Source organism: Saccopteryx bilineata, chromosome 8 (genome assembly GCF_036850765.1).
Source record: "Saccopteryx bilineata isolate mSacBil1 chromosome 8, mSacBil1_pri_phased_curated, whole genome shotgun sequence".
Classification (NCBI taxonomy): Eukaryota; Metazoa; Chordata; class Mammalia; order Chiroptera; family Emballonuridae; genus Saccopteryx; species Saccopteryx bilineata.
In genome coordinates, this window is record NC_089497.1 from 65,292,836 (window position 1) to 65,319,589 (window position 26,754).

Genomic DNA, 26,754 nt, shown 5'->3' on the forward strand with positions numbered 1-26,754 from the left:
AGGCAGACAAACAGACTCCTGCATGCACCCGACTGGGATTCACCTGGCAAGCCTACTACAGGGCAATGCTCTGCCCATCTAGGCAGCTGCTGCATTGTGACCAGAGCCATTCTAGCACCTGAGGCAGAGGCCATGGGGCCATCCACAGCGCCCAGGCCAACATTTGCTCCATTGGAGCTTTGGCCGTGGGAGAGGAAGAAAGAGATCAAGAGAAAAGAGAGGGGGAAGGGTGGAGAAGCAGATGGGCACTTTTGTGTGCCCTGACAGGGAATCCATAGGACTTCCACATGCTGGGCCAACACTCTACCGCTGAGCCAACCAGCCAGGGCCTCGTAGCAATATTTTTGTTAATTTATCTCCACAGGCAAGTGAAATAAAGGACAGAATGAACAAATGGGATTGGAAATAAAAAGATTTGCACAGCAAAAAAAAAAGCAACCCACACAATGGGAGAACATATTTGCTGATTAAAAAGCAATGGTACATATACACAATGGGATACTATGTGGCTGTGAAAAAGAAGGCAATCTTATTTTTTGTGACAGCATGGATGGACCTGGAGATAGTTATGCTAAAGAAGATAGTTATACCTGGAGAAAGAAGCCAGGCAGAGAAAAAAAAAAATCATATGACCTCACATATATGTGGAATCTAATGAACATGGTGAACTGAGGAACAGAATAGAGGCAGAGGCAGGTCACGGGGACCAGAGGGACAGCTGTCAGAAGGAAGGGGGATGAGGGGATGAGATCAGAGAAGGTAAAGGGATTAGTGAAACATAACACAGAGATATACCGTATTTTTTGCTCCGTAAGACGCACTTTTTTCCCCCAAAAGTGGAGGGGAAAATGCCCGTGCCTCTTATGGAGCAAAAAATATGGTATTTTATTAAATATTTAAACACACCATTTGTTCAGAATATTTTTTTTCTTATTTTCCTCCTTAAAACCCTAGGTGTATCTTATGGTCAGGTACGTCTTATGGAACAAAAAATACAGTAGCGCCTGACCTGTGGTGGCGCAGTGGATAAAGCGTTGACCTGGAAATGCTGAGGTCGCCGGTTTGAAACCTGGGCTTGCCTGGTCAAGGCACATATGGGAGTTGATGCTTCCAGCTCCTCCCCCCTTCTCTCTCTCTGTCTCTCCTCTCTCTCACTCTCTCTCTCTCTCTCTCTCTCTCTCTGTCTCTCCCTCTCCTCTCTAAAGTGAATAAATAAAAAAAATTAAAAATAAAATAAAATTTAAAAAAATTAAAAAAAAAATACAGTAGCTAACAGGATAGCAAATCCTAGAGGAAAGTGGGGAGGGAGTTGGGGGAGGGGGACAAAGGGGTATAAAAAGGGACACAGGGGTGGGGGTGAGGGAGTTATATTCAGTGGGACAATTGAATCCATGTAAAAACAATAAATTAAAAATTAATAAAAAAATTTTAAAAGACACTAAACTGCTGTCTCTCTCGGTGTACCTTTGAGTTAATGTTTTTTTATTTATCTATTCTTTTATTATGTTTCCAAGGCGTATTTTAGAAAGCAGCACAAAAGAGAGACATATTAGAATAAACTAATTGAGATACCTGTACTAACGGGCTATCCCTTGGTTGCTGTTATTATCCACAGAGAAGCATTATGTTGTGTTTCAGGAAAAAGAAAAAATCAGCCCTCCTGCTTCTCACTGAGTAGTGTGCTTTTTCTCTCTCTAAGCAAAACCTTTCCTTCTTCAAAAAAAATGCATGGATCCATGAACTCAAAGGCCCACCTCAGCTCTCACAGTCTTTGATCACATTAGGTCTGCATCTCTCACCCACAGCCACCTCCAAACTCACTTCTGTTCTCAAAAAAGTAATCCCTAACACACAGTTTTTAATGGTCAGAAATTTTAGTTTCAGCCCTGGCCGGTTGGCTCAGTGGTAGAGCGTCGGCCTGGCGTGCAGAAGTCTCGGGTTCGATTCCCGGCTAGGGCACACAGGAAAAGCACCCATCTGCTTCTCCACCCCTTCCCCTCTCTTTCCTCTGTCTCTCTCTTCCCCTCCCGCAGCCGAGGCTCCATTGGAGCAAAGATGGCCGGGTCGCTGGGGATGGCTCCTTGGCCTCTGCCCCAGGTGCTAGAGTGGCTCTGGTCGCAACAGAGCGATGCCCCAGAGGGGCAGAGCATCGCCCCCTGGTGGGCAGAGCGTCGCCCCCTGGTGGGCGTGCTGGGTGGATCCTGGTCGGGCACATGCGGGAGTCTGTCTGACTGTCTCTCCCCCGTTTCCAGCTTCAGAAAAAAAAAAAATTTAGTTTCAAACACTAAGTTAGTTTAATTGCAAAGCGCTGCAGTTGCTAAACTAGTTACTCCCTAACCTGCTGTAGCCAGAAACACTATCACCCCAAAATTATTCCTCTTGCTATAAGAGTTCTTGGTCATCAAGGATGACATAGGTGCTACTAAGTGCATGTGATCTCATCTGTCCATCCCCTTTTCACTCCACATACACTATGTCTCATTTGAACAGACATGTCCTTCAACCAAGACATCCACTCTCAACATTCCTTGATTTTCTCATTACTATTATTCTCATACCGAGAATTCTATGCCTTCCTCACCATTACACATGCAGCCAAGTGAACTCAAATACTCCCTGCTCTGTGCACTTCCCTAGAAAAGTATAAATATAACGTTGATATTCCCATTTTTGATTTTCCAATAATTTCAACTCTAGTGACTCACATGATAGTTGCAGTAGCACACCAAAGCCCTCTTTTGTAGCCTCCTTAATTATTTCTGTGTTTGTCTTCTGCTATAAAAGTAAGAATTATTCCAGAGCAAGGACCTAATGATACTTTTATATTTCTAATGCCTGATCCATAATAAGATCTCAATAAGTGTTAGATGAATGAATAAAAATATAAAATTAAGCCACATTTCCCAAGTAAAAATATAAAATAAATAGTTGAACAGAACTAAAATTAGAAAACCTCAGAGTAGAAAATGCTCCTTTGGAAAAAGGAGAAAAATGCTCCATAAAATCTATTTTCAAGTGCTTAAACATTTTTCAAATTTGTTATGTGACTAGAGCTCCTTTGGACCTCCAACGTTACAAACATTCCCTAAACCCATTAGTCAGAGCAGCCTCACAAAGGTGATTCAGCGGGGGTTTGGGAAAGCACAGGACACAGGCTTCAGTAATGAGAAATCACAGACCTAGTAGCCTACTTTAAGTAGTCAGGTGATTCACCGGGTGTTGTAATTTGCTTTGAATCAAAAATGACAACTTTAAAGTTAGGCATTCAAAGTCCACATTTCTAGACTTTTCAAGTACCTTTTAATTACAACACAACATCTACTACAGATATCTCTTTTGGCATATATTTTTAATATTTTTGGTGATTATTATTCTAACAACATATAATTATGTTAACCAATAAATACTAAGACATCTTATTCAGTTCCACCAGAGTGAAGATAATTCAGAAGAATGAGTTGTAACACTCGCAATTAACCCTTGTTTTCCTAAATTAGAATAATAAAAAAGTTAAAAAGATACACTCTTTAATTTCTGAATGAAACATGCTCATTGAAAGTACACAGATTAATTTATTCTACTTAAATATTATGCTTATTAATATCTTAAAACTTCTGAATGTTTTTCTTTTTATGAGAAAGCCTCAAGGGACATTGTGACTCATATGACAGTTTCATAGATTTTTGTCATTGATAAAAATATTTAAAAAAAATACTGACATCCTCAATCTGGTCCTAAAACTTAAAATCGAATCCAGGTGTTGTTCGATTAGCTGTTATTAGCAAGTCAGGTAATAGCAAATGTTGGAGAGGCTGTGGAGAAAAAGGAACCCTCATACACTGTTGGTGGGAATGTAAAGTAGTACAACCATTATGGAAGAAAGTATGGTGGTTCCTCAAAAAACTGAAAATAGAATTACCTTATGACCCAGCAATCCCTCTACTGGGTATATATCCCCAAAACTCAGAAACATTGATACGTAAAGACACATGCAGCCCCATGTTTATTGCAGCATTGTTCACAGTGGCCAGGACATGGAAACAACCAAAAAGCCCATCAATAGATGACTGGATAAAGAAGATGTGGCACATATACACTATGGAATACTACTCAGCCATAAGAAATGATGACATCGGAACATTTACAGCAAAATGGTGGGATCTTGATAACATGATACGAAGCGAAATAAGTAAATCAGAAAAAAACAGGAACTGTATTATTCCATACGTAGGTGGGACATAATAGTGAAACTAAGAGACATTGACAAGAGTGTGGTGGTTACGGGGGGGAGGGGGGAATGGGAGAGGGATAGGGGGTGGGGAGGGGCACAAAGAAAACAAGATAGAAGGTGACAGAGGACAATCTGACTTTGGGTGGTGGGTATGCAACATAATTGAACGACAAGATAACCTGGACTTGTTATCTTTGAATATATGTATCCTGATTTATTGATGTCACCCCATTAAAAAAATAAAATTATAAAAAAAAAAAAAATCGAACCCAGGTGTAAGTTCAGAGGCCAGCTGTGCTCACACTGCAGTCACACGACCTCAGGCAAGTCCACTGTCTGCTAGGTCTCAGGTTCCTCAACTGCACAAGCAGCACATCCCCAGCGCCTCAGAGTTCAGACATCTATGTCTTACTCAAGTGACAAATACGTGAAGAGAGCTTTATGACCAGTAAAACTGACCCAACAGCAGTGATTATGAGTTTGTGCACAGTAAGACTACAAACAAAAATGTTGCTGCTGAATAAACTCATTAAAATACTGCTGAATAAACCCAGTGCTTTGTGGCCGGTTTTTATAGGCACAACCTTAACGAATGCAGGCTCTAAGCAAAATCCTCTAAGCAGAAGCTCCCCAGTACATATTAAGGTATAAAATTGAGGATAAAAAAAAAGATTAAGTAAAAACTTATTTTTTAAAGGGAGAGGGTCATAGACAGGTGATTTTAGTGGCAAACTCTTTCCACAATCCATTTTGTTTCCCGTGTTCCTTGTCTGGAATGAAATTTAGCTTTCCCCGGCTAGCGAACCTTTCACTATTCCCCAACGTCTTTAACAGATAAGCCCACATCTTATCCAGTATTCAAAATTGTCCCCAGGCTGTCTTTAGGAAACCTCCCAGTTCCACAGCCACTGCTAGGCTTCAGTGGCCTGGTGCACAGCCACCAGCAGCAGGGACCTTCTTCTCCTTTGCTCAGGTTGTTCTTTACCACCGTCTCCATCACTGGTCTCCCACCCACCCCACAATCTGAACACACAAGTCTTCTGAAAACTTTTTTTGTATTCTGTCACCTTCACAAGTATATACCGCTGTCTTTCGTATGTCTGTGAAGTATCTGCCATAGTTTAACTTATAATATAATGGGCTTCTAAATGATGACAACGGGGTCCTATTAATTTTCTATTCTACCATCCAATTTACTTCACCTAATAGTTTCCCCAAAAGAACATCGTGCCTGTTCCATGCCTGCAGCTCAGCACGTTTATAGAAATGAAGTGCATTTCCACTACGAACAGGTCTGCTGGGGCCAAGAGTGAAGAGAACTAAGGAAGAGCCAAGCTCCAGGGGGTTTTGCTTGTGCCTCGCACATGGCTGACAGTCCCGTTATATGTCTAGAAAAAGTAATAGTAATATGTCTAAAGAGGAAAGCACTGCCACCTTATGTGCAGTTCAGTGTTGAAATGATGGACAGCAGAGAAACAGGGCTGGTTTGTAAACTTATGAAAGAAGTCATTGTGAATCCAGGAGCTGCAGTTCAAGAACTGGAGTGAAACTCAGCATGCCGTATGCACTGTCACTAAACCAAACAAGCATCACACAGGAGTCAAACAGCACAGTGATCACAGTATCAGTCCAATGTTTGCATCTAGAGTCATGCTGGCTATCTTCTGAGGACCCAGAAGCCCTAAAATCAATTTCCCATTACCACCTCCAGCCCTGAGAGGGACAGGGAATGTCCATTAGCAACAGAAGTTCAGCTTCTGCATGCAGATGGTAAACTACAATGCAGAAAAATATCCAAGCTCCAAAGTAGTTATAGTAATAATAATAATAATGCATACAAAAACAGATAACAGCACCATTTGCATTTAAAAAATGAAGACTAATGGCTATCACCAAATTCTGGTGAGGCTGAGGAGAAAATGGTATATTCAAACTGTCAATATAAGCTATTTACAACCTTTGGAAAGAAAAATCAAGTGGTCATATTCTTCAAGGTAGAAATCCCACTCTTAGGAATCTGAGGCAGAGAAACAGCTCCAAAGAAAATATGTATGCACACATCCTTCATTGCTTCATATACAACCACCACTAAAAGACGGAGCCACATGCCTGACCTGTGGTGGCACAGTGCAGAAAGCATCAACAAGAAACGCTGAGGTCACCAGTTCAAAACCCTGGGCTTGCTTAGTCAAGGCACATATAGGAGTTGATGCTTCCTGCTCCTCTCCCCTTCTATCTCTTTTTCTGTCTCTCTCTCTGTCTCTCCTCTCTAAAATGAATGAAGAAATAAACAAACAAATAAATAAACAAATGAATGAATGAATAAGTAATAATTTTTTAAAAAGATGGAAGCCACCTTACAGATCCAACCTAAAAAAATTCTTTACAGAAGACGAAGCCCTCACCTTACCTTTGACATGGCCACGCCAAATCCTGTTTGTGGGACTGTAAGAGCATGCAACAATATACCCACTGACTCAAAGCCAGAGAAAGAGCAGGGCCATGGAATAGAAAGATATTTAATTTTCATAAGCTTTTTGTATAATGTTGTATCTTAAAGACAATATTAATAAAATTAACTTTAAATGTTTTTGCCTGTAAACAAACACGTTGATATTAAATAAAAAGACAACTTAGACCACTGACTCTGAGAAGACAAAAAAAAAAAGTTAGGGCTATGAGCAGCAGCAGCCTGGACTTTTAGATCCTCAAACTGTTCGTAGTTGGCCACGAGGAGACATAGGGAACGACTCTTACCTGTGGCAGCCGAGGCTTGTAGGGGGAGCTGCATTCCAGGTCAGCCAAGATGCTGGTCAGCGAGTCGATCTCAGCATCCAGGCTGGAGCGTCTCTCCTCCAGGGTCTTGCCTCCAGGATTTCCCTATCAGAAGCAACACAGATGTGTTCAAACATGAAATTTTCAGTTTCCATTGCTACTAGTCTGAGTTCAAGTTTCTCAAGTGACGGTGTGGCTTTATCCTAGGTTTCCAACACCTCCCCCCCCTTATAAAATATCAGTGAGGTAGTCTGAAGTAAAATTATCCCTTTTTGACAAGTGAGAAAACTGAGAAGTATAAGGTGATTTTCCTAAGGCCACACACTTACTTTCTGATGGGTATAAAAGTAAAAGTAAGTAAATGTTTCCATCCTGTATTCAAGAGGCAGATCCAGCTGGGAAGATGTGGCAAGTTTGTTGTGTTCAGAGACCACTACTTAGAATGACATTTTAGTTGGAACAGGGAGGGCAGGGGTGGGCGACTTACAGTCCAGGAAGAGGAATCCATGGGTGTTAGGTGTGTCTGTGTGATAGAGACGGCAAGTCCCAAGCAAGGAGTCTAAAAGATGAACTAGAATGAGGTCGCTTAGGGTTCTGGTGAAGGGGCTGTAGAGGAAGCATGGGGCAGTGGTCACTGATTCTGAAGCTGGAGCTTTGTGGAAATAACATGTCAATGTCCCATGTTATCCGGGGCACCAGCTTCTACCTGCACTCAGAATCATAAGAAGTGAGAAGACAGTAACACTACCACAAGGGCGTCCCCAGGCATTGGAAGAAGGTGGGAGGAAACAAACAGTTTGCTTAGGGCTTAAGGCAAGAAAATATAAAGTGAGGTGGCCCTTTTACAAAGTAGTAATGATCATGATTTTAATGGGAGCATTTCTTAAAGACACCATCAAGAAACGAAAATGCATCAGCAGCAAGACCCAATATAAATAAAATAATGGGAAGTTAGTGCAATCTAATCAACCATATTGAACTTGTCTAAGGCAATTAAATAGCAAGATAGTACCTAAAAAAGGTTAGAAAAGCATTAATCAAGAAACCAGACTATGCTGAACAACAACCAAAAATAGGATACCCTGACAAGCTAGCATTAAACCTTACAATCTATGCAAATCTATCTTTTTAGTAAATATGTTGCCTCAGGCAATGATAATATGATAGAATTGTCTATTAAGACCACTAGTTCCACCCTGGCCAGTTGGCTCAGTGGTAAAGCGTCGGCCTGGCATGCGGGAGTCCCAGGTTTGATTCCCGGCCAGGGCACACAGGTGAACCGCCCATCTGCTTCTCCACCTCTCCCCCTCTCCTTCCTCTCTGTCTCTCTCTTTCCCTCCTGCAGCCAAGGCTCCAATGGAGCAAAATTGGCCCGGGCACTGAGGATGGCTCTATGGTCTCTGCCTCAGGTGCTAGAATGGCTCTGGTTGCAACAGAGCAATGCCACAGATGGGTGGAGCATCGCCCCCTGGTGGGCATGCCTGTGGATCCCGGTCGGGCGCATGCGGGAGTCTGACTGCCTCCCCATTTCCAACTTCAGAAGAATACAAAAAAAAAAAAAAAAAAGACCACTGGTTCCTTTTCTCCTAGTAGCCTGCCGTACAAACCACCTGTCTCTGCATCACAGCCCTAAGGGGATCTGGTACATCAGTTCCTTGTGAATTTAGCCAGCATGAGTTCAACCCAGCACAATGACAATACCAAAGTCTATGAAGCTGTGGCCCAAGCCCCTTGGAACCAAACCTAGTGATTGCTGCCTGCCCCAGGGACAGCTGGCATCCGTCTTTCTGAGCCCTCTTTACTTATGGTTATCTTCTGTCACATCTAAAGCAGCCTTCTCATCATTTTCTCCTTCTTAATGTATTTGCAGGTCCTCTCTATGGCACTGTATCTCCTCACCTGTTCTATTTTTCTCATAATATCATGATCTAACATGAACTTTTATGCGTGTCTGTCTATCATCAGTCTCCCCTAGGGAATGTAAGCTTCATGAGGGTAAAAACTTGGTTCTGCTTCTTGCTGATTCCCTAGATTCTTGCTGAGGGCCTGATCCATGAAAATACTCAATAAATACGTTTAAATAAATAAATGAATGGATAATGTCAGATGCTATCATAGGTCCTAACCCTTTTCATATTGATATCTTTTTGGTAAAAATACCTCAGAGTACAACAAAGGATGTTCTATTGCCAAAAGGCTCAGTGTGCACACCTGTGGGTCTCTGTGTATGGCCCATATCTGAAGGGTGCCCTTGTAGAAAATGAGAGATTTTCCTCAGCTCTGTTGCCATAGCCAAAAACAAAACAAAACAAAACAAAAAAGTCAGTGAAATGACAGGTTGATTATGTTTTCTCAGAATCCAAATTCCCAATTTGAGCAAACCCAACAAAGCCAGTAGGTCTTTGCCCTGGAAACAGATGCTTTGAAGGTGTTAATCCCTCTACCAGGGATTAATCCCTCCCATTTAGTATTAATAACTATGAAATACTGCAGTATTATTAAGAAGAAAATCTCTTACACATTTAGAATTCTTGTGAATATTCTGACACTAGGTCCTGACAGAAAAAGGTAAAGGAGAACATTATTGTTGTGGAAGGCAACTAAGAAATATGTAAACCTGTTCTCTTACATGAAGATATAAAATATAATAAATATGAATTTGATAAGTGTATTTCCATATACCTATACATAGTACAGTACTGGTAAGGGCAGTGGAATGTAGTCTGGTTAAATTGTTTCCTGGGCCATAGCTTCCTCATCTATAAAACAAGGACAACAGTATCTTCCATACCTAAGCCAGGATAGTAAAAGATGCGAAAAATACTTTATACGTTATAAAGTGCTATAATTACGATAATTTTCATAAATAGCCTTAATTATAGCAACCAGTAACTATAAATTAATATGAATAGTACAGTTATTGTTCATTATTCTTAAGGAAAGCATCATTCATTAAGTGTTCCACGGTGACATCAGTAGAGACGGGATTTAATAATGTCTGTGACGTCTGTATTATAGCAGAAACTGCCTCAACTGCACAGACCCGAAGTAACTGGACATCTAACCACAGAGACTCGAAGTCACAGAATTATCCTGAGCTATAAAACAGAACAAGTAATTATAGTGTGCAACGAGCCTGGACAGGCAAGACTTCAGTTGGTATCCAGCCTCTTAATTCCCCCATCCTTCTGATTGGGAATGCTCTCAATTTTAGTTTCTCATATTAGGTTGATACAATTTAATAAGTTCCAGCCTAATGCTGTGGGATTTTGCACCAAGACCTCCATTGTCACCTTACCTGGCCTTCTGATAAGAGCTCTGCTCCTACATTTTTTTAGTCCCCATAATGGATTAGAAGAGGCCTCCTTGTCACTACAGAGTCTCTATTTTATGTCTCAGTTTAAGTAACTGAAGTCCTCCCAAGCCCCACCAACAAGCCTTCTCTGGAATTCTCATCTACTCTCTAAGCGCATCTAGATTCAGAGACTATCTTGCTGATCTCAACACTTAATACTAGACACCAGAGGCCACCATCCTATAACAGCTACAGAATCCTACACACATATCAAGGTATCTTCTCCTTAACTCCTTGTCAATGTAGCTTTACAGTCACCTAATGGCTAAATGACCTGCCAGAGACCAAGTAACAAAAAGGAGACTCCACTGACTCTTTGCCTACTGTTTTTCTAGACACCACACAACCTCTTACAAAGTGCTCATTGAGATAACAATTCTCACATTCTTCAAACATAGCTAGAGAGATGCCCTTGTCTTCGTTCAAGTTCTGCCAAAAATCAGAGTCTGGTACAAAGACTTGCACGCAGCTCCCAAGAAGCAGTCATGAAGGACTGGAGGAGGTAAGCCGAGGAGGAGGGAAAGGCAGTTCAGAGGTGCTGCTGGAGTGGTCAGCAACACAGCAGGCAAGTAGGTCTGTAGGTCTCCAATCTCCTGAAAGCCTCCTGGGGAGTCCTGTGGAGTGTGCCTCATATCTTCCCACTAAGGGGTGGGTTTACAGTTGCCTATGGGGTTGTAAACTCCCTCATGGCAGAGGAGCCCAGACAGCGAGTGAGAGAACGGCACTGGAGCGGAGGCCAGGTGCACTGGGTCATCCCTGAGCAGAGGTGGCTGCTGCAGCGACGGCTGGCGCATGAAGCTGGGTGAGAGGATAAGAGGTAAGGTATAAAAGGTGTCCTTTTACTAAGAGCTAGAAAACCCACATGAATAAGTCATTTATAAGATGTTTTATAGCAGATAATTATTTTCATTCACTCAATAAATACATATATGATAAAAGTTCACCAAACCAGAATCAGGGCTTCTTATGACTTGGGAAGTCAAAATTCTTATTGCCACTAGTACAATGATAGAGTGATGACACCCCCACTGTAAATTCATAGGAGCAGACTTTCAACCAGAGTTCAGAATCAAAATGTACAGCCTGTGAGGCCATTCCCAAGAGTCTGACTGTAGATGGGTCGCGTTTTAGCCCACATATTGCTTATCCGCTAACTACAAGTGACAGTCGAGGACACCAGTACTGATTTATGACAGAGTATTCAATAGTATGTATCTATTCACTCATTTTCTTATATCCTAAATCTTATCTAAAAATAAATTCATATGAATGTTGAAGAGGTAGTAAAATGAACTCCAGCCACAAACCCTGTACCCGGATTCATCAATGGCCAATATTCTGTGCTTTCTCTCTCTCTCTCTCTCTCTCTCTCTTTCTTTCTCTCTGTCTCTCTCTCAAATAACAAACAGAAGATAGGTGTGAGCACTCAAATGAGTTTGTTCATTTTTAAGGCTATGGGCAAATTCTATAGCTTATATATAAAATGTTCATTTAATGTGGTAAGGTTAGAGCTTTAAAATAACTACCCTTCAATCAAAGAAACAAAAGCAAGTAGACTTAAGCAGCAAGAGAGGACTCAAAGAACTATCCAAACTTGACTCAGACGCAGAAGGCCAGACATGAGTCAAAAAGGGGATTGGAGAAGGCTAGGTGTTTAACAACAGCAAAATCTACCTTTTGTCAATATGTTTAAAAGTATACATTCTGTTTGTTAAAGCACTTAAAGCATTTAAAAGATGTTACAGAAACTTCTCTTCCATACACTTCAACCTGCATCTCCTAAGAACACCTTATGTTTTGATATCATTCTCACATCAAAAAAATTTAACATGGTACAGTATTATCTAATATGCACACATGCTCATGTTTTACCAGCAGTGTCACTAATTTTGATTTATAAACTGTGTTAATTCCCATTCAGAATCCAATCAAAGATCACACATTGAAATGACATGTCTTTTAGTCTCATTTTTAATTTATTTTTTCTTTCTTTTATTAATGTTCATCTTTCATGAAACTGACTTTTAACATTTTTTAATTTATGTATTCATTTTTTTAGAGGAGAGAGAGAGAGGAAGAGAGAGAGAGAGAGAGAGAGAGAAGGGGGGAGGAGCAGGAAGCATCAACTCCTGCATGTGCCTTGACCAGGCAGGTCCAGGGTTTCGAACCAGTGACCTCAGTGATGAAACTGACTTTAAAAAAAATAAGCTAAGTGTCTTACAAAAAATTCAATAATCTGGCTTTGTCTCATGATTAGGTTCAGATTCAACAATATGGCAGAGAGATCACGATGCGTGATGCTGTGTCCTGCCCACTGCAACGTATCATGAAACTCATATTAGTTTAGCTCAGTTAGGTAATTTTAAGTGTGAGGACTTGATTAAGAAAGAGTCTGCCAGATTCCTCCAATGTGAATGTGTCCTCCTCCCTTTTAAATGAATAAATTATCTGTGAGACTGCTAATACTGTATTCTGTTCATCAAGAACCTTTCAGTCAATGATTTTTGCATCCATAGATGATCCTTGCCTGAATTGATTTATTGCAATGGTGACTGAAAATTTGTGAGAGTAGTCACTATTAATGAATAGGAACACGTGGGTCCTGTTTAGCATAATAACACTTTATTTGTTAAGAATCCATTTCCATTTTGAGGGGGTGGGAGAGGGGGTTTGCAGGACTAACTGCAAAGTCCTCTGCTAATGATCAAATCAACCTTGTCAAAAAGTTAAGTTCCTGTTCAGGCTATTAAGAGAAACAGTAAAAAGGAATGGTCTAATTAATTAAGAACTAATTTCTCCCGTTGGAATCTCACATCTTAGAAATAGAGCCAGTACCCATATAACACTCAAAATATGTATGAGCCTGATCTCATCATCAAAAACCCTCAGAAACTTTGGTGAGGCCAAGCAATCGCAATGACACAGCAGAGAAGGGATCTGAAGGGCCAGGATTTGTATGTGACTGCTCAAACCACACCTGAGAAAGAAACCAAATAATTGGAATAAAAACATAATGTTAAGAAAAGTTTTAAATGGTGTTTCACAAAGCACAAAAATTTTCCTCCAGACCCCATGTGTGACACCAAGGGACTGCCAGGTCCTACCCAATCTCGGGCTTCCTTTTGTGATTCATTAGAAGAAGAGAAGTTTTCTCTGATTGCTTAGAAGAGTAAACAATCTTAGAAGGTTGCTACCCAACACAGCCAAGACAGTACATTCTTTTTACATCTATTTTTATTTATTTTTCAGTGGTATTATTTAAGCATTAATAATACAATATTAATCTAATTTAATTTTTATTTTATTTTAAATAAAGTCCATTTTTTTCTAATACTAGTTTAAAAAATAAACCAAAAATAAATTGGTGATAACAAAAAAGGATATTATGAAAAGCTGTATTATCTATAAATGCCAAAACTAAGTATGTATCTACTTATCATCTATCTATCATGTTTCTATCCCTGAGGAAGCTGGAAAAATAATTATTAAATTTCTTTATTTATGATCATTTTTATTAAGTTTTCTGCACAAAGCACCCTTAACACAAAGAGAATAGTTGTAATGGTTCTGTAGTCAGTCTTGCAGAAGTTTAAAACTTGCATCTGCCACTCACCAGTTTTGTGACCTTAAGCAATTTACCGAAGCTCTCTGGGTCTTGGTTCTTCATGAAGTTGTTATAAGGCTTAAATGAGTTCATAAATATCAAGTACCATTCACATAATAAGTGTTCAATAAATGTTAGCTACTCAAATATTGCCTTGAAAACAGTCTCTAAAGAAATCCTTTTGTTGACTAAGTCAATTGAGCACATAACTTTTAAAAATATTTTGATTTGAAGTAAAAATTAGAAGCTGGAGGTTTCAGTTAAATGGGGTTCCTGTGCTTAACACGTGTAATGGTGCTAAAAATTAACTGTGAAGAACATAATTCTAATCAGTGGATCATAAACTTTACCCTACATGTAACCACATGGAAAGGATGTTAAAACACATTAGAAAATCCCACCCAGAGTTTCTGCTTCTCTACATCTTATATTTCTAACAAGTTCTCAGCATTACACGCAGAGAATCAACACTCTAAGTAGATTTCTAACACAATGAACACTTAAAAGGGTGTGTGTGTGTATAAATAGAATTTATAAATTTTTACCTTGAAAACAACCTAAGTCATATTATAAGGTTAATGATGCCATGAAAATAACAATAGACAAATAAAATAATGGGTAAGAAAGAGCTGGAAAAAAATAAAAATGAAAACAGTAGCACTGATATTTAAAATAACACTCCATGCTATAATAATAATATGAGTACCTTCATCACACTTATTCAAGTGATGTAAAGTTGAAACAGGCAGCATTCAGTAGTGAGAATTATAGAAAATATGACCTATATAATCTAGTAGAAATGTCAATTTGTTGCATAGACTCAATATGTTGAAAGAGAAAAAGGTTTTAGTTCATGCTGACTTGTGCACACTTCTTCCCGTTCATTTAGTTCAGGGGTCGGGAACCTTTTTGGCTGAGAGAGCCATGAACGCCACATATTTTAAAATGTAATTTCGTGAGACCCATACAACGATCCGTGTACCTTACACATTATCCAATAAAAATTTGGTGTTGTCTTGGAGGACAGCTGTGATTGGCTCTAGCCACCTGCAACCATGAACATGAGCAGTAGGAAATGAATGAATTGTAATACATGAGAATGTTTTATATTTTTAACGTTATTACTTTTTTATTAAAGATTTGTCTGTGAGTCAGATGCAGCCATCAAAAGAGCCACCTGATTTAGTTGAAGGATTTACCTTCCCAAAACCCACTTACCTATCTTATCAAATGCATTCTCTTCCATGCGGACATTACTGATATCTCAGGTGATCTGATAGCTGAGAGCTATTTGTATAAATCTTTTTTTATTGAGTTTATTGGGGTGGCATTGGTTCACAAAACCATACAACTTTCAAGTGTACAACTCAATAAAACATCATCTGCACCCTGCCTCGAGCACCCATTGTGCCAGGTAAATCATGTTCTTCCCCACTTATCCCCCGTGTACTCTCTTCCACTACCCCCCAACGCCCTTTCCCTCTGGCTCTCACCATACTGTTGTCTACGTCTATGTGTTACACACACACACACACACACACACACACACCTTTCTTAATCCCTTCACCTTTCTTTCCACTCAGCTGCCCAACACTCTTCACCTCTGACAGCTGTCAGTCTGTTCTATGTATTTATGCTTCTGTCTCTATTTTATTTGTCAAATTATTTCCTTCATTAGGTACCATACATAAGAGGTATATCATATTTGTCTTTTTCTGAAAGGCTTATTTCACTTCCATAATATTCACACGGTCCATCCACGCTATTACAAAAGATAAGATTTCGTCCTTTTTTTTTTTTACAGCAGAGTAGTATTCCATGGTGTAAATGTACTACAGCTTTTATAGCCATTCAATTACTGAGGGGCACCTGGCTGCTTCCAGGCTATTGTAAATAATGCTACAATGAGCATAGAGTGCATATATTCTTTTGAATTAGTGTTTAGGATTTCTTTAGATATATTCCTAGACATGGAATAGCTGGGTCATGAGGCAGTTCCAATTTTTTATTTTATTAGGTAACTCCATAATGCTTCCCACAGTGGCTGCACCAATCTGCATTCTCACCAGGAGTGCAAGAAGGATCCCTTTTCTCCACACGCTCGCCAGCACTTCTTGTTTATTTATTTATTGATGGTAGCCATTTGACAGGTGTGAGGTGGTATCTCATTGGGGTTTTAATTTGCATTTCTCTGATGATTAGTGATATTAAGAATTTTTCCACATGTCTTTTGCCATCTGTATATCCTGTTTGAAGAAGTGTCTATCCTTTGCCCATTTTTTAATCAGATTCTTTGTTTTCCTGGTGTTGAGTTTTATAAGTTCTTGACATGATTTGGATATTAAACGCTCATCAGATGTAACATTGATGAATATATTCTCCCATTCAGCGTGTTCCTTTTTCATTTTGCTGATGGTTTCTTTTGCTGTGGCAAAAAGCACTTTAGTTTGTTGTAGTCCCATTTGTTTATTTTTTCTTTCGTTTCCCTGCCTGAGGAGATATATCAGCAAAAATATCACTATGCAATATGTCAGAGATGTTACTGCTCATTTTTTCTACTAGGATTTTTATGTTTCAAGACTAACATTTAATTTTTATTCCATTTTGAGTATATTCTTGTGTATGGTGTGAGTTGGTGGTCTAGTTTCATTTTTTCCCATGTACTTGTCCAATTATCAAAATTCTATTTATTGACTAGACTGTTTTATCCCACTGTATCTTTTTGCCTCCTTTGTCAAATATTAAATGACCGTTAAAGGTGTGAGTTTATTTCTGGGTTCTCTGTTCTGTTTCATTGATTTGTATAACTGTTTTTATGCCAGTACCATGGAGTTTCGATAATTATGTCCCCACAGTATAGTTTAATATCAGGAAACCTGATTCCTCCAACTTTGTTGAGAGCATCTGACTGGGACACAGAGGACCCAGGTTCAAAACTCCGAGGTTGCTGGCTTAAGCAAGGCATCACTCGGTCTGCTGTAGCCCCCAGTCAAGGCACATATGAGAAAGCAATCAATGAACCTTAGTTCTAAGGTTCCACAACAAAGGTGCCACAATGAAGAATTGGTGCTTCTCATCTCTCTTTTCCTATCTATCTGCCCCTATCTGTCTCTCTCTCTGTCTCTGTCACAAAAAAGTCTCTAGAGGATGTTCAGGGATGGTGGAGGAGTTGACAGGTGGACTGTGACCTCAGAAAGCCTTAGATCTTTTATTTATCTGAATCCAGCAGAAAGCTGACTTTTGTACACAGCTTGTCTCCTCCCATGCACACCCAGACCCAACAGACACACCCAAGATCAGGGAATTGTGCGGTAGCTCCAGACAGGTAGCCCAAGGCTGGCCACACACCACATCCAACACTGGCCTGCACCAGAACCTCATCCTAGTGGGCACGGGCAGGGCCAGTGGCCGCTGCTGCCGTGGCCGTGCGGGTTCTCACTGAATTCAGACAGATGGCAACGAAACAGTGGATCCAAAAAATGGTGGGCCATTTCTTTATTAAAGCCTCATACCAGCCAATAAGCAAACACACAGGGAAAACACTTCCCTTTTTTTTCAGTGCTCCCAAAGCCCTGACACATTCTCCAGTTCCACAACCAGAAAAATCTTATCCAGTCCCTCATAGATTCAGAGGCCCCCCAGTCTCAGCAGAGCTCACAAAGCCCCCATCTCTAATTCTGCATCTGCACACCTCTCTCTCTGCAAAACTGGCTTCTTCTTCAGCACTCTGCATTCTCTCCACTCTCCCTGCACAACTAACTGGGCCCACAATGACCCCTCCTCCATCAAACATTAGAAAAACAATGGCTCCTCCCAAACAGGAATGCAATCCACAATTTGCAATCAACTGTGGGCAAGCACACACAGGTGACTGTCCAGTGCCATTTTTTTTTTTATAATTTTATTTTTTTAATGGGGTGACATCAATAAATCAGGATACATATATTCAAAGATAACAAGTCCAGGTTATCTTGTCGTTCAATTATGTTGCATACCCACCACCCAAAGTCAGATTGTCCTCTGTCACCTTCTATCTTGTTTTCTTTGTGCCCCTCCCCACCCCCTATCCCTCTCCCATTCCCCCCTCCCCCCGTAACCACCACACTCTTATCAATGTCTCTTAGTTTCACTATTATGTTCCACCTACGTATGGAATAATGCAGTTCCTGTTTTTTTCTGATTTACTTATTTCGCTTCGTATCATGTTATCAAGATCCCACCATTTTGCTGTAAATGTTCCGATGTCATCATTTCTTATGGCTGAGTAGTATTCCATAGTGTATATGTGCCACATCTTCTTTATCCAGTCATCTATTGATGGGCTTTTTGGTTGTTTCCATGTCCTGGCCACTGTGAACAATGCTGCAATAAACATGGGGCTGCATGTGTCTTTACGTATCAATGTTTCTGAGTTTTGGGGATATATACCCAGTAGAGGGATTGCTGGGTCATAAGGTAGTTCTATTTGCAGTTTTTTGAGGAACCACCATATTTTCTTCCATAATGGTTGTACTACTTTACATTCCCACCAACAGTGTATGAGGGTTCCTTTTTCTCCACAACCTCTCCAACATTTGCTATTACCTGACTTGCTAATAACAGCTAATCGAACAGGTGTGAGGTGGTATCTCATTGCCGTTTTGATTTGCATTTCTCTAATAGCTAAAGAAGATGAGCATCTTTTCATATATCTGTTGGCCATTTGTATCTCTTCCTGGGAGAAGTGTCTATTCATATCCTCTTCCCATTTTTTTATTGGATTGTTTGTTTGTTTGTTATTGAGCCAGTGCCATTTTTTAACAATAAAAGTGAGCAAACTCAAAAAATACAAATTAAAAAAAAAAAAAAAGTCTGACCTGTGGTGGCGCAGTGGATAAAGCTTCGACCTGGAAATGCTGAGGTCGCCGGTTCGAAACCCTGGCCTTGCCTGGTCAAGGCACATATGGAAGTTGATGCTTCCAGCTCCTCCCCCCTTCTCTCTCTGTCTCTCCTCTCTCTCTCTGTCTCTGTCTCTCCCTCTCCTCTCTAAAATGAATTAAATAAATAAATAAATAAATAAATAAATAAAATTTAAAAAAAATACAAATTTTACAAACTCATTTGCCCAACAGCACAGAACCAACACAAGCAGTCGTGGACTTGAAAACTTCCTAGAGCTCAACTGAAACAGACACACACATGGCACAGCCAATGCTGATTCCAGCAGGCACCAGAACTTGCTGGATACAACACTGCCTTGGAGACAGCCCCTGAACAGCAACTCATACACAGTGAATAAGATCTATCCTTATAGTATGCCAGCTTAATGAACAGCCACCCTGAAGAGGCCAACAGCATTCAAGACTCAGCTACAACAGAAGAGTTCGCATAAGCCACACAACAAACATTTCTGGGGTACCTAGCTCAGGTGATCAAAAAGATTGCATCATTGAGAGCCACAGGCACCTACATCAGAAAGCCCTTTGAACAAGCTTAGGAGTCATAACAGACAAACCTAGTATACAGAGAAACGGACCCAAAAAGGTAGACTAAATAGGGAGAGAAAGGAATAGGCCCCAAATAGAAGAATAAGAGAGATCCCCAGAAAAAGGATTAAATAAAACGTAAGCAACCAAGATACCAGATGCAGAGCTTAAAACAATGGTTGGTGCTATAAGAATAGGAGTGCCTGACCCCAGGAGGATGGCACCTGAGGGCAAAATGGAATAATGACTCAGGACTGGGACCTCAGTAGCTGACCCTCCAGACCTCTCTTCAGGGCCAAAATGTCCAGGTCTCCTCTTTATGTCTCCCACATGCCCTGAGCCACCCTCCTTCTACCAGAACCCTGGGTAAATGCCTGAGAGCAAGCTCCTGCCCACTGGTCCTTGAGCAGAGCACCCAGGCTTCCAGCAGAGAGGCCCTCTTCCTCCCAGCTGAACCCTGCTGATTTTCACTGCCAGAGGCTATGCAGGCTCCACTTCTTGGTCCTGGTGCTCAGGATTGAGGTACCAGCATCCGATGGAGACCCCATGCTCCTCAGGGGGGACTTTTGCCACTGAGATACCCCTCTGGCTTCCCACCTGCCGCACACGGGTACAGCAGCCGTGTGCTCTCATCTCCGCCCTTCCTCCCAGTTCTCATACAGCTCCTTCTATTAATCCTTGGATATGATACACCTGGTCGGCTGTCCTTCAGCTGGTCATCCAGGTTGATTGCTCTATTAATTTAGCTGTAAATCCAGTTGGGCATTGGGAGAAGGTGAGGGTAGTTTCCATCTACTCTGCAGCCATCTTAGAATCCTTTGTCTAATTTTATATTTACATATAAAATTTATATCGCAAATTTCATAGGGGAACTCTCTTATAGGTTCATGTGAATGGTTCTTCTCCCATGCTACTCTATGAAATAGTTTGTGCTAACTAGTATGCAGTCTAAAGTAATCCCCAACCTCAAGGACTTTACAGTTTACTGGACACTACTATTTTCACATCTGCTTAGTGCTATCAAATGCACCATGTTCTTTGAGACTCTTTGAAAAACCATGTGGAGGATACAGAGATGTAATGCAAAAACAATTTCCTTCCCTAAGAAGATTATAATATTATGGCTGACAGAAATACAATTACATTTGCCAATGTGCAAAAATGGGTTGAAACTTGAGGCTGCATTGTTACCTAAGAAGATGCATTTACCCCCCCCCCCCCAGGTTAAGGACAGTGGGAAAGATGCTAGCATTCCAAATAGAGAGAGAGAATGTGTTCACAATCCAAAGAGGAATAATAGCTTGACAACTGAGAACATAGCATTGAATAGACAGAAAATAAGGTAACAACAGGAGACAAAGAGTTTTTTGTGGTCCTAGTATACTTGAAGAACAAGAAAAAAAAACAACAAGAAAAAGTCTAAAAATGGTGCTTGCCATATGCTCTCTACCATTCACCCTTATCCCCCAATATATTCTCCTGAAGTTGGGAATGTCTGGCCAAACTACATCTCTTTTTAAAAAATGGTCCTACCTTCAGCCCTTGTTGCCAAAAGATCCATGTTTCGGACCATGTGATTTTACTTTTAAACACTATGACCCACAGAAGAAACGCTAGACATCTGACCAAAGGTCCAGAAAGAGGCTGGTAAATTTAGACTTGAGCCTGTGACAAAAAAGTAAACCAGACATTTAAACCTTCTTTTTTTAAACCTGAACTAAGGAACATGTGACAATACTGTCATGAGGGTGACCTGCAATCATGAAAAACCAAAAGGATCACGTTCATGGCAAACTATTAATAATCCAAACCTACAGGGAGCTAAGAGTTCAATATTGGAGAGAGGAGAATACTGGACATGCAAATGCTAGAGAAGCAGAAGATCAGAGAGAAGGAGCAGGAGGAGGGGGGAGTAAAAAGGAAAGAGAGTGACTTCATTCCTGGGCCTTCTGATGCCAGACCGCATCCATGTGGACCCTTCAGATAACTCCTTCCTGTGCAGATAGCTCGAGAGGCCTCATGCCCACAGCCGCCTGGCCCAAGCTGCCGGCGCCAGACCCACACCATCCACACAGACGTCAGCACAAAGCCAGCTCTGCATGTGATGCCTTCAGGCAGTCACTTTTCCTTTCTGAATCTCAACTCCTCCCTCTATAAAATGAAGGGGAAAAACCTATCAGGTCTCTTTTTATTTTTTTATAAGGCTTCACATTGTATGAATCTATAATAACACTTCACAACTTGCCTGTCACCATCGTTGCTGCCCACCTGCAACCAGAAACAAACTCATTAGAGTTAGAAAAAGTCAGAGTTTAAGGCAACTCAGTCATAAGTTAGGTCAGGGTCATAGTTAAAGTGGTGCTTGAGTACAAGCCAGTAACTACATTGCTCACCGTTCTATTCATACTAGAAAGCAAAAGAACAAAAACAAAGAAAAAGAAAGAAAAGAAAACCTTCACTTTCCACTTTCACATACTCATTAAATGATTTCTACTAAATTCTAATCTTTAGAAATAAAAATGACCCTGGCTGGTTGGCTCAGTGATAGAGCATTGGCCCCAGCGTGTGGAACTCCTGGGTTTGAGTCCCGGTCAGGGCACACAGAAGAAGCGACCATCTCCTTCTACTCCGCCTCCCTCTTCTCTAACTCTCTTCCCTTCCCACAGCCATGGCTCAAATGGTTTAAGCAGAACTGTCCCCGAGTGCTGAGGATGTCTCCATGACCTAACCTCAGGCACCAAAATAGCTCAGTTGCTGAGCAACAGAGCTGCGCCCAGCCAGGGAGAGCATGACCTGGTAGGGGCTTGCTGGGTGAATCCTGGTCTGGGTGCATGCGGGAGTCTATCTCTTCTTCCCTACCTCTCACTTAATAAAAAGAAAAAAAAAGAAAAGGAAACAAAGAAAATAAAAATTAAATTGATAATGCACTGCTAAAGTAACCATTTACAATTAACATAAAAGTTAGTTTGCATAAAAATTGCTACATAATAACATGAAAAAATACATATATTATCTACCTATCCATCAATAAAATAAGAACCTGATGATTCACCACAATAAGATTAATGATTTGAAGGTAAAATTGACGTTTTTAAGCAGCAGAATCCTCTGGTGAAAAAAAAAACAGATGTGAAACCTCATTACTTAAAAAAATATAAAGACAACCACTCTGGCTTAAGTACAAGCCATCGAAGCTTAGAGTCCCGCCTGCTGGGTCTTCCTCATTGCCTCCAATAATGTCTTCACAATGTTTCCATAAAAGATGCTTTGAAAATCACTGCAGAATTTTTAGGCAAGCTATAGATAAAGAAACAGGATCCTACAGAACCATCTTGCCTGTCAGTCCACACACATTAGTTTAGCAAACACTGGACCAAGCTGCCTTTTCTGGTGTGTGTGTATGTGTGTGTGTGTGTGTGTGTGTGTGTGTGTGTGTGTGTGTATGTAGAAGGTCCAATTTAACTATCTATAAAGGCATACATAAAATCATCTGGATTATGAAAATGTCTCCAGGATTTTTTTTTAATTGATTTGGGGGGGAGGGGTCAGAGCAGGAAGCATCAACTTGTAGCAGGTGCTTCTCATATGTGCCTTGCTCAGGCAAGTTCAGGGTTTCGAACCAGCAACCTCAGCATTCCAGGTCATTGCCTTATCCACTGCGCCACCACAGATTAGGCCAGAATGTTTTGTATAATACACTTAACACAAATTAATACAAGTAGTAGAAGTTTTAAAACGTAAAGAACAAAAAAAATGTTTGATTTTCCATTAAGGAAACATTAATGAGGGGTTAAGAAAACTAGTTGTTTGAACCTACAAATTAAATAGACTGACTGAAATATCTTCGAGCCCCACTGTAGGATGCAGTAGAAAATAGATGACACCAGGTATTTTTGCTATTGATTTTGTTTTTTAAAACCTAACGAAAGACAGTGTTCTTATTTTGCATTTTGTTAATGCAGGACCAGTGAGTTGGGACATGATATATTTCAAAGCAAATTTCTTGCATTCCTTAGCAATGTCACAGAAATAGCCAGAGATGAATGTTTGAAAGCTTAAAAAATTTGATGTTAATTTTATATATTAACTCATCACCTTCAAACTTTTTTCCTTGAATCCTTTCATGACTCCTTAAAATGTGAACAAGAAAACGTTCAGTCTTGTGTCAAGCATTTCCTGTGAAGCAGCCAGAGCTGTAAGCAGGCATGCCAGTGGAGTGGATACTGGGCAAGACATTTCTTTAAACATACGTCATTCTGAATCTATAGCTAAGCATCACCGATCAGGACTTGCATTAAGGAATGTTCGGGAAAATGTGTATAGACCATAGATGATTAGTATAGAAAAGGAAATTTGGGCTCATGAAATATTAGAACTGGAAGGATAATTTAAGCAACTATTGCAACATTTTTATTTCAAGATAATAAAAAAAACCCAAAGATATCTAGGATAATAATTCAGTAAAGGGACTGAAATAGCACTAAAATTTAAATGTCTTACACTGTGAAACACCTTCTCCAAAGCAGTATGTCATGAATTAGTTCAATTGTGCTTCCTAAGAACCTGTGAAATAAGCAGAAAGTTTCTCTCATCCCATCTTCCAGGTGAGAAAACGTCATGGAGAGAAAAGCACAGGCATTGCCCTAGGATTCCCAGGCTGACTCCTGGAACAAGGTTAACATAAAATGGAAAGGAGTCATGAGTCCACCCTCCAGCCAATTCAGAATTCTGTACTGACTCAGAGGTGCAAGCACATGATACAGACATATCAGAATGGGTGGAGACACTTAGATTTGTAGATAGACATTGGAGATAGGAAGAACCATAGCTAGCATCTATTACAATACCATGAGTGCACCAAAGGAAACAATGAACCAGAAAGCTTAAGTGATTTACTAATGGTCACACAGCCAAGAGATAGGCTGGGACAGGGAGACACAGATCAATGTTTTGTCTTCCAGCTCTCCACTGAAAACTCACTCTCAAGTAAAAGAAGACTGTATTGCCATTTTCTTCTAAAGGCAAAACCAAACAAAACAAAAAGAAAACTTACAAGTATGCTAATGTCACAAGATGACTGAATATTTAGAAGTGTTGACCCGGAAAAGTGATACTTACTACCTATCCATTGTAACCACAGAATTCTCTTTAGTGAACTGGGAGTGGGGGAAGGGCATGTGTAGGCAAGGAGAGTAGAGAAGCAACAAACCAGGCATTCGTCCTAGTTCTGCCATAATTCAGTGAGGTGACCCTGGGCAAATCACGTTCTCTTGCTAAGCTTGTGTTTTCTCAACAGCAAAATGAGGGGGTTTAGACTTGATCTTTATGTTTTCTTTTAGATTAAAAGGTCTGTTATTCTAACACAATCACATAAATGCAACCTACCTAATATTATCAGGAACTTAAAGGTTTTCTTTCTTTCTTTTTTTTCTGATATGAATGGTAATTTCTTTTTCACTTACAGCCAGTTACTGGAACCAAATACTCTGTTTCTATTTAGTTTAAGTGTTACTTTGATCATTGAAATACAGAAGATATAGAGCAGATACTAACAATACACAATTTGAAATACCTATTTCAAATACTTGACTGATAACAACTATAGAGAAAAAGCTGCATTCACTTATGTTGCTTTGAGAGTTACAAGCTGATTAATGGAAATGAAAAAAGATAGGTGAGAGGAGCAACATCCTAGCAAACAGGCAGCAAGAAAAAGACAAAACATGTATTAGGTCTTCTCACAAAGTCTAAGAAAAGTGAGATATTGAGAAACTACTTAGAATGTCAGAAATCATATTGTCTAACAATAAGAGATGTATCAGCTCCCCAATCATATCCTAAACCTACTCATCATTCTTTCATGGTCAAAATTTCTATTCCAACACAGTTCTGGAAAATATCCTAGGAGCTAGTTACCCAGGCCACTATACACAGCCTCGGACACAATCACTGCCGAGTACAGGGAGAAAATCACAGCTTTCTCTGCACTGCCATTACCAACTCAGAAGTGCCTGAATTTCAAAAAGCACTTTCTTCAGTACAACCTCATTGGATTTCCTCAGCAATCTTAGAGATTATAGGCATTATTATTCTTATTTTACAAAAGAGGATAGCAAGGGTCAAAGAAAAAAAGAGAACTTTTCCAAGCCACTCAGGTAATAAAAGGAAGGACTGGAGTTTGGGACTCGATGTTCTGCTGCTACACTCTAGCTCCTGAACTTCCACGACACCAGGCTGGAAATGCAAAAAGGGAAGGTCTCGCCTTCAGGCATCAAACTGAGATCACACAGGCCAATCCAGTTCATGTGAATTAGGTCATGGAGGCAACTACAGTTAAAAGTCACACTCCAATATTCTCTTTTGCCTCCTATCTTTCCACTTAGCAGTTTTCATCCACTTTTCCATAAATATTGATCAAATATTCAGGACACACTGATAAGAATAATAGGAATTATTAAAAAGAGGGAGGGAGGGAGGGAACATCAGTGGTTTTCTGACCTGCAAGTACTTACAGTTGCATTACAGAGGTTAGTTTTTCCACAAATAACTATATTACAGAGCTGATTCAGGCAAGTAACTATTGAAGTATATGAAACACAAGATACTGAGAAAATACACACACAAACACATGAGAGAGAGAGAGAGAGAGAGAGAGAGAGAGAGAGAGAGAGGAGAGAGGAGATAAGAAAAAAATCAGAACTCCATGAATGCAGTGATAATTTAGAAAATCTTGGATGGAGAAAAATATATTTAAGATATTAACCACATGAGCACAAAAATATAGGAGGAACACTGCAATAGGCACTAACACTTGGCAAGTATATTTTTAGGTAAAAATAAAGGAACATTAGGCTCAAAGGGTCAGCAGTGCTCGGATCATGAAGGTGTGCAAATGCTAGGCATAGAAGGGGCTTGGCTGGTATGCAGGTACAGATACCTAAAAAAGAAACACAGTCCCTATAACAAAAGAGACAGTGGCAGGGGTAATATTATTTTAGGACTTAGTGTTGAATGTGGGAATAAACACATGGTTTGAATCACATACATTTTAAGCAGTGCACAATTTACATTAATAACACTGCCAGCAGGAATTCCTATTTTTATGAAAAAGGTTGCCATTGACAAAAAGTGAGTACAGGATCATTTCAGAAAGCTATTGATCTCACATCAGACAGGAATAAATGTGAATCCACAAGACAACAAACATTTCTGCCTTCAGTCTGGAGCATACAAATTAGCAGACTGCAGACTGTGATTGGAAATAGCTGAAAAAAATCTAAAGGCAAGAAATGATGCTGTCTCAAGCCTTTCTCTGTTCAAGAAT

At 40.1% G+C, this 26,754-nt stretch overlaps 1 protein-coding gene across 12 annotated transcripts in view; it reads right to left on the bottom strand.

Moving 5' to 3' along the window:
- The window catches only part of LPP (LIM domain containing preferred translocation partner in lipoma), a 736,954-nt gene that overhangs the window by 376,557 nt on the left and 333,643 nt on the right, over positions 1–26,754 (bottom strand). For all 12 annotated transcript variants that reach the window (XM_066241276.1, XM_066241275.1, XM_066241266.1 and 9 more), the window contains one exon: positions 6,989–7,111. In XM_066241276.1, coding sequence (XP_066097373.1) covers positions 6,989–7,111 — 123 coding nt within the window. The remainder of the gene's footprint in view (positions 1–6,988; positions 7,112–26,754) is intronic.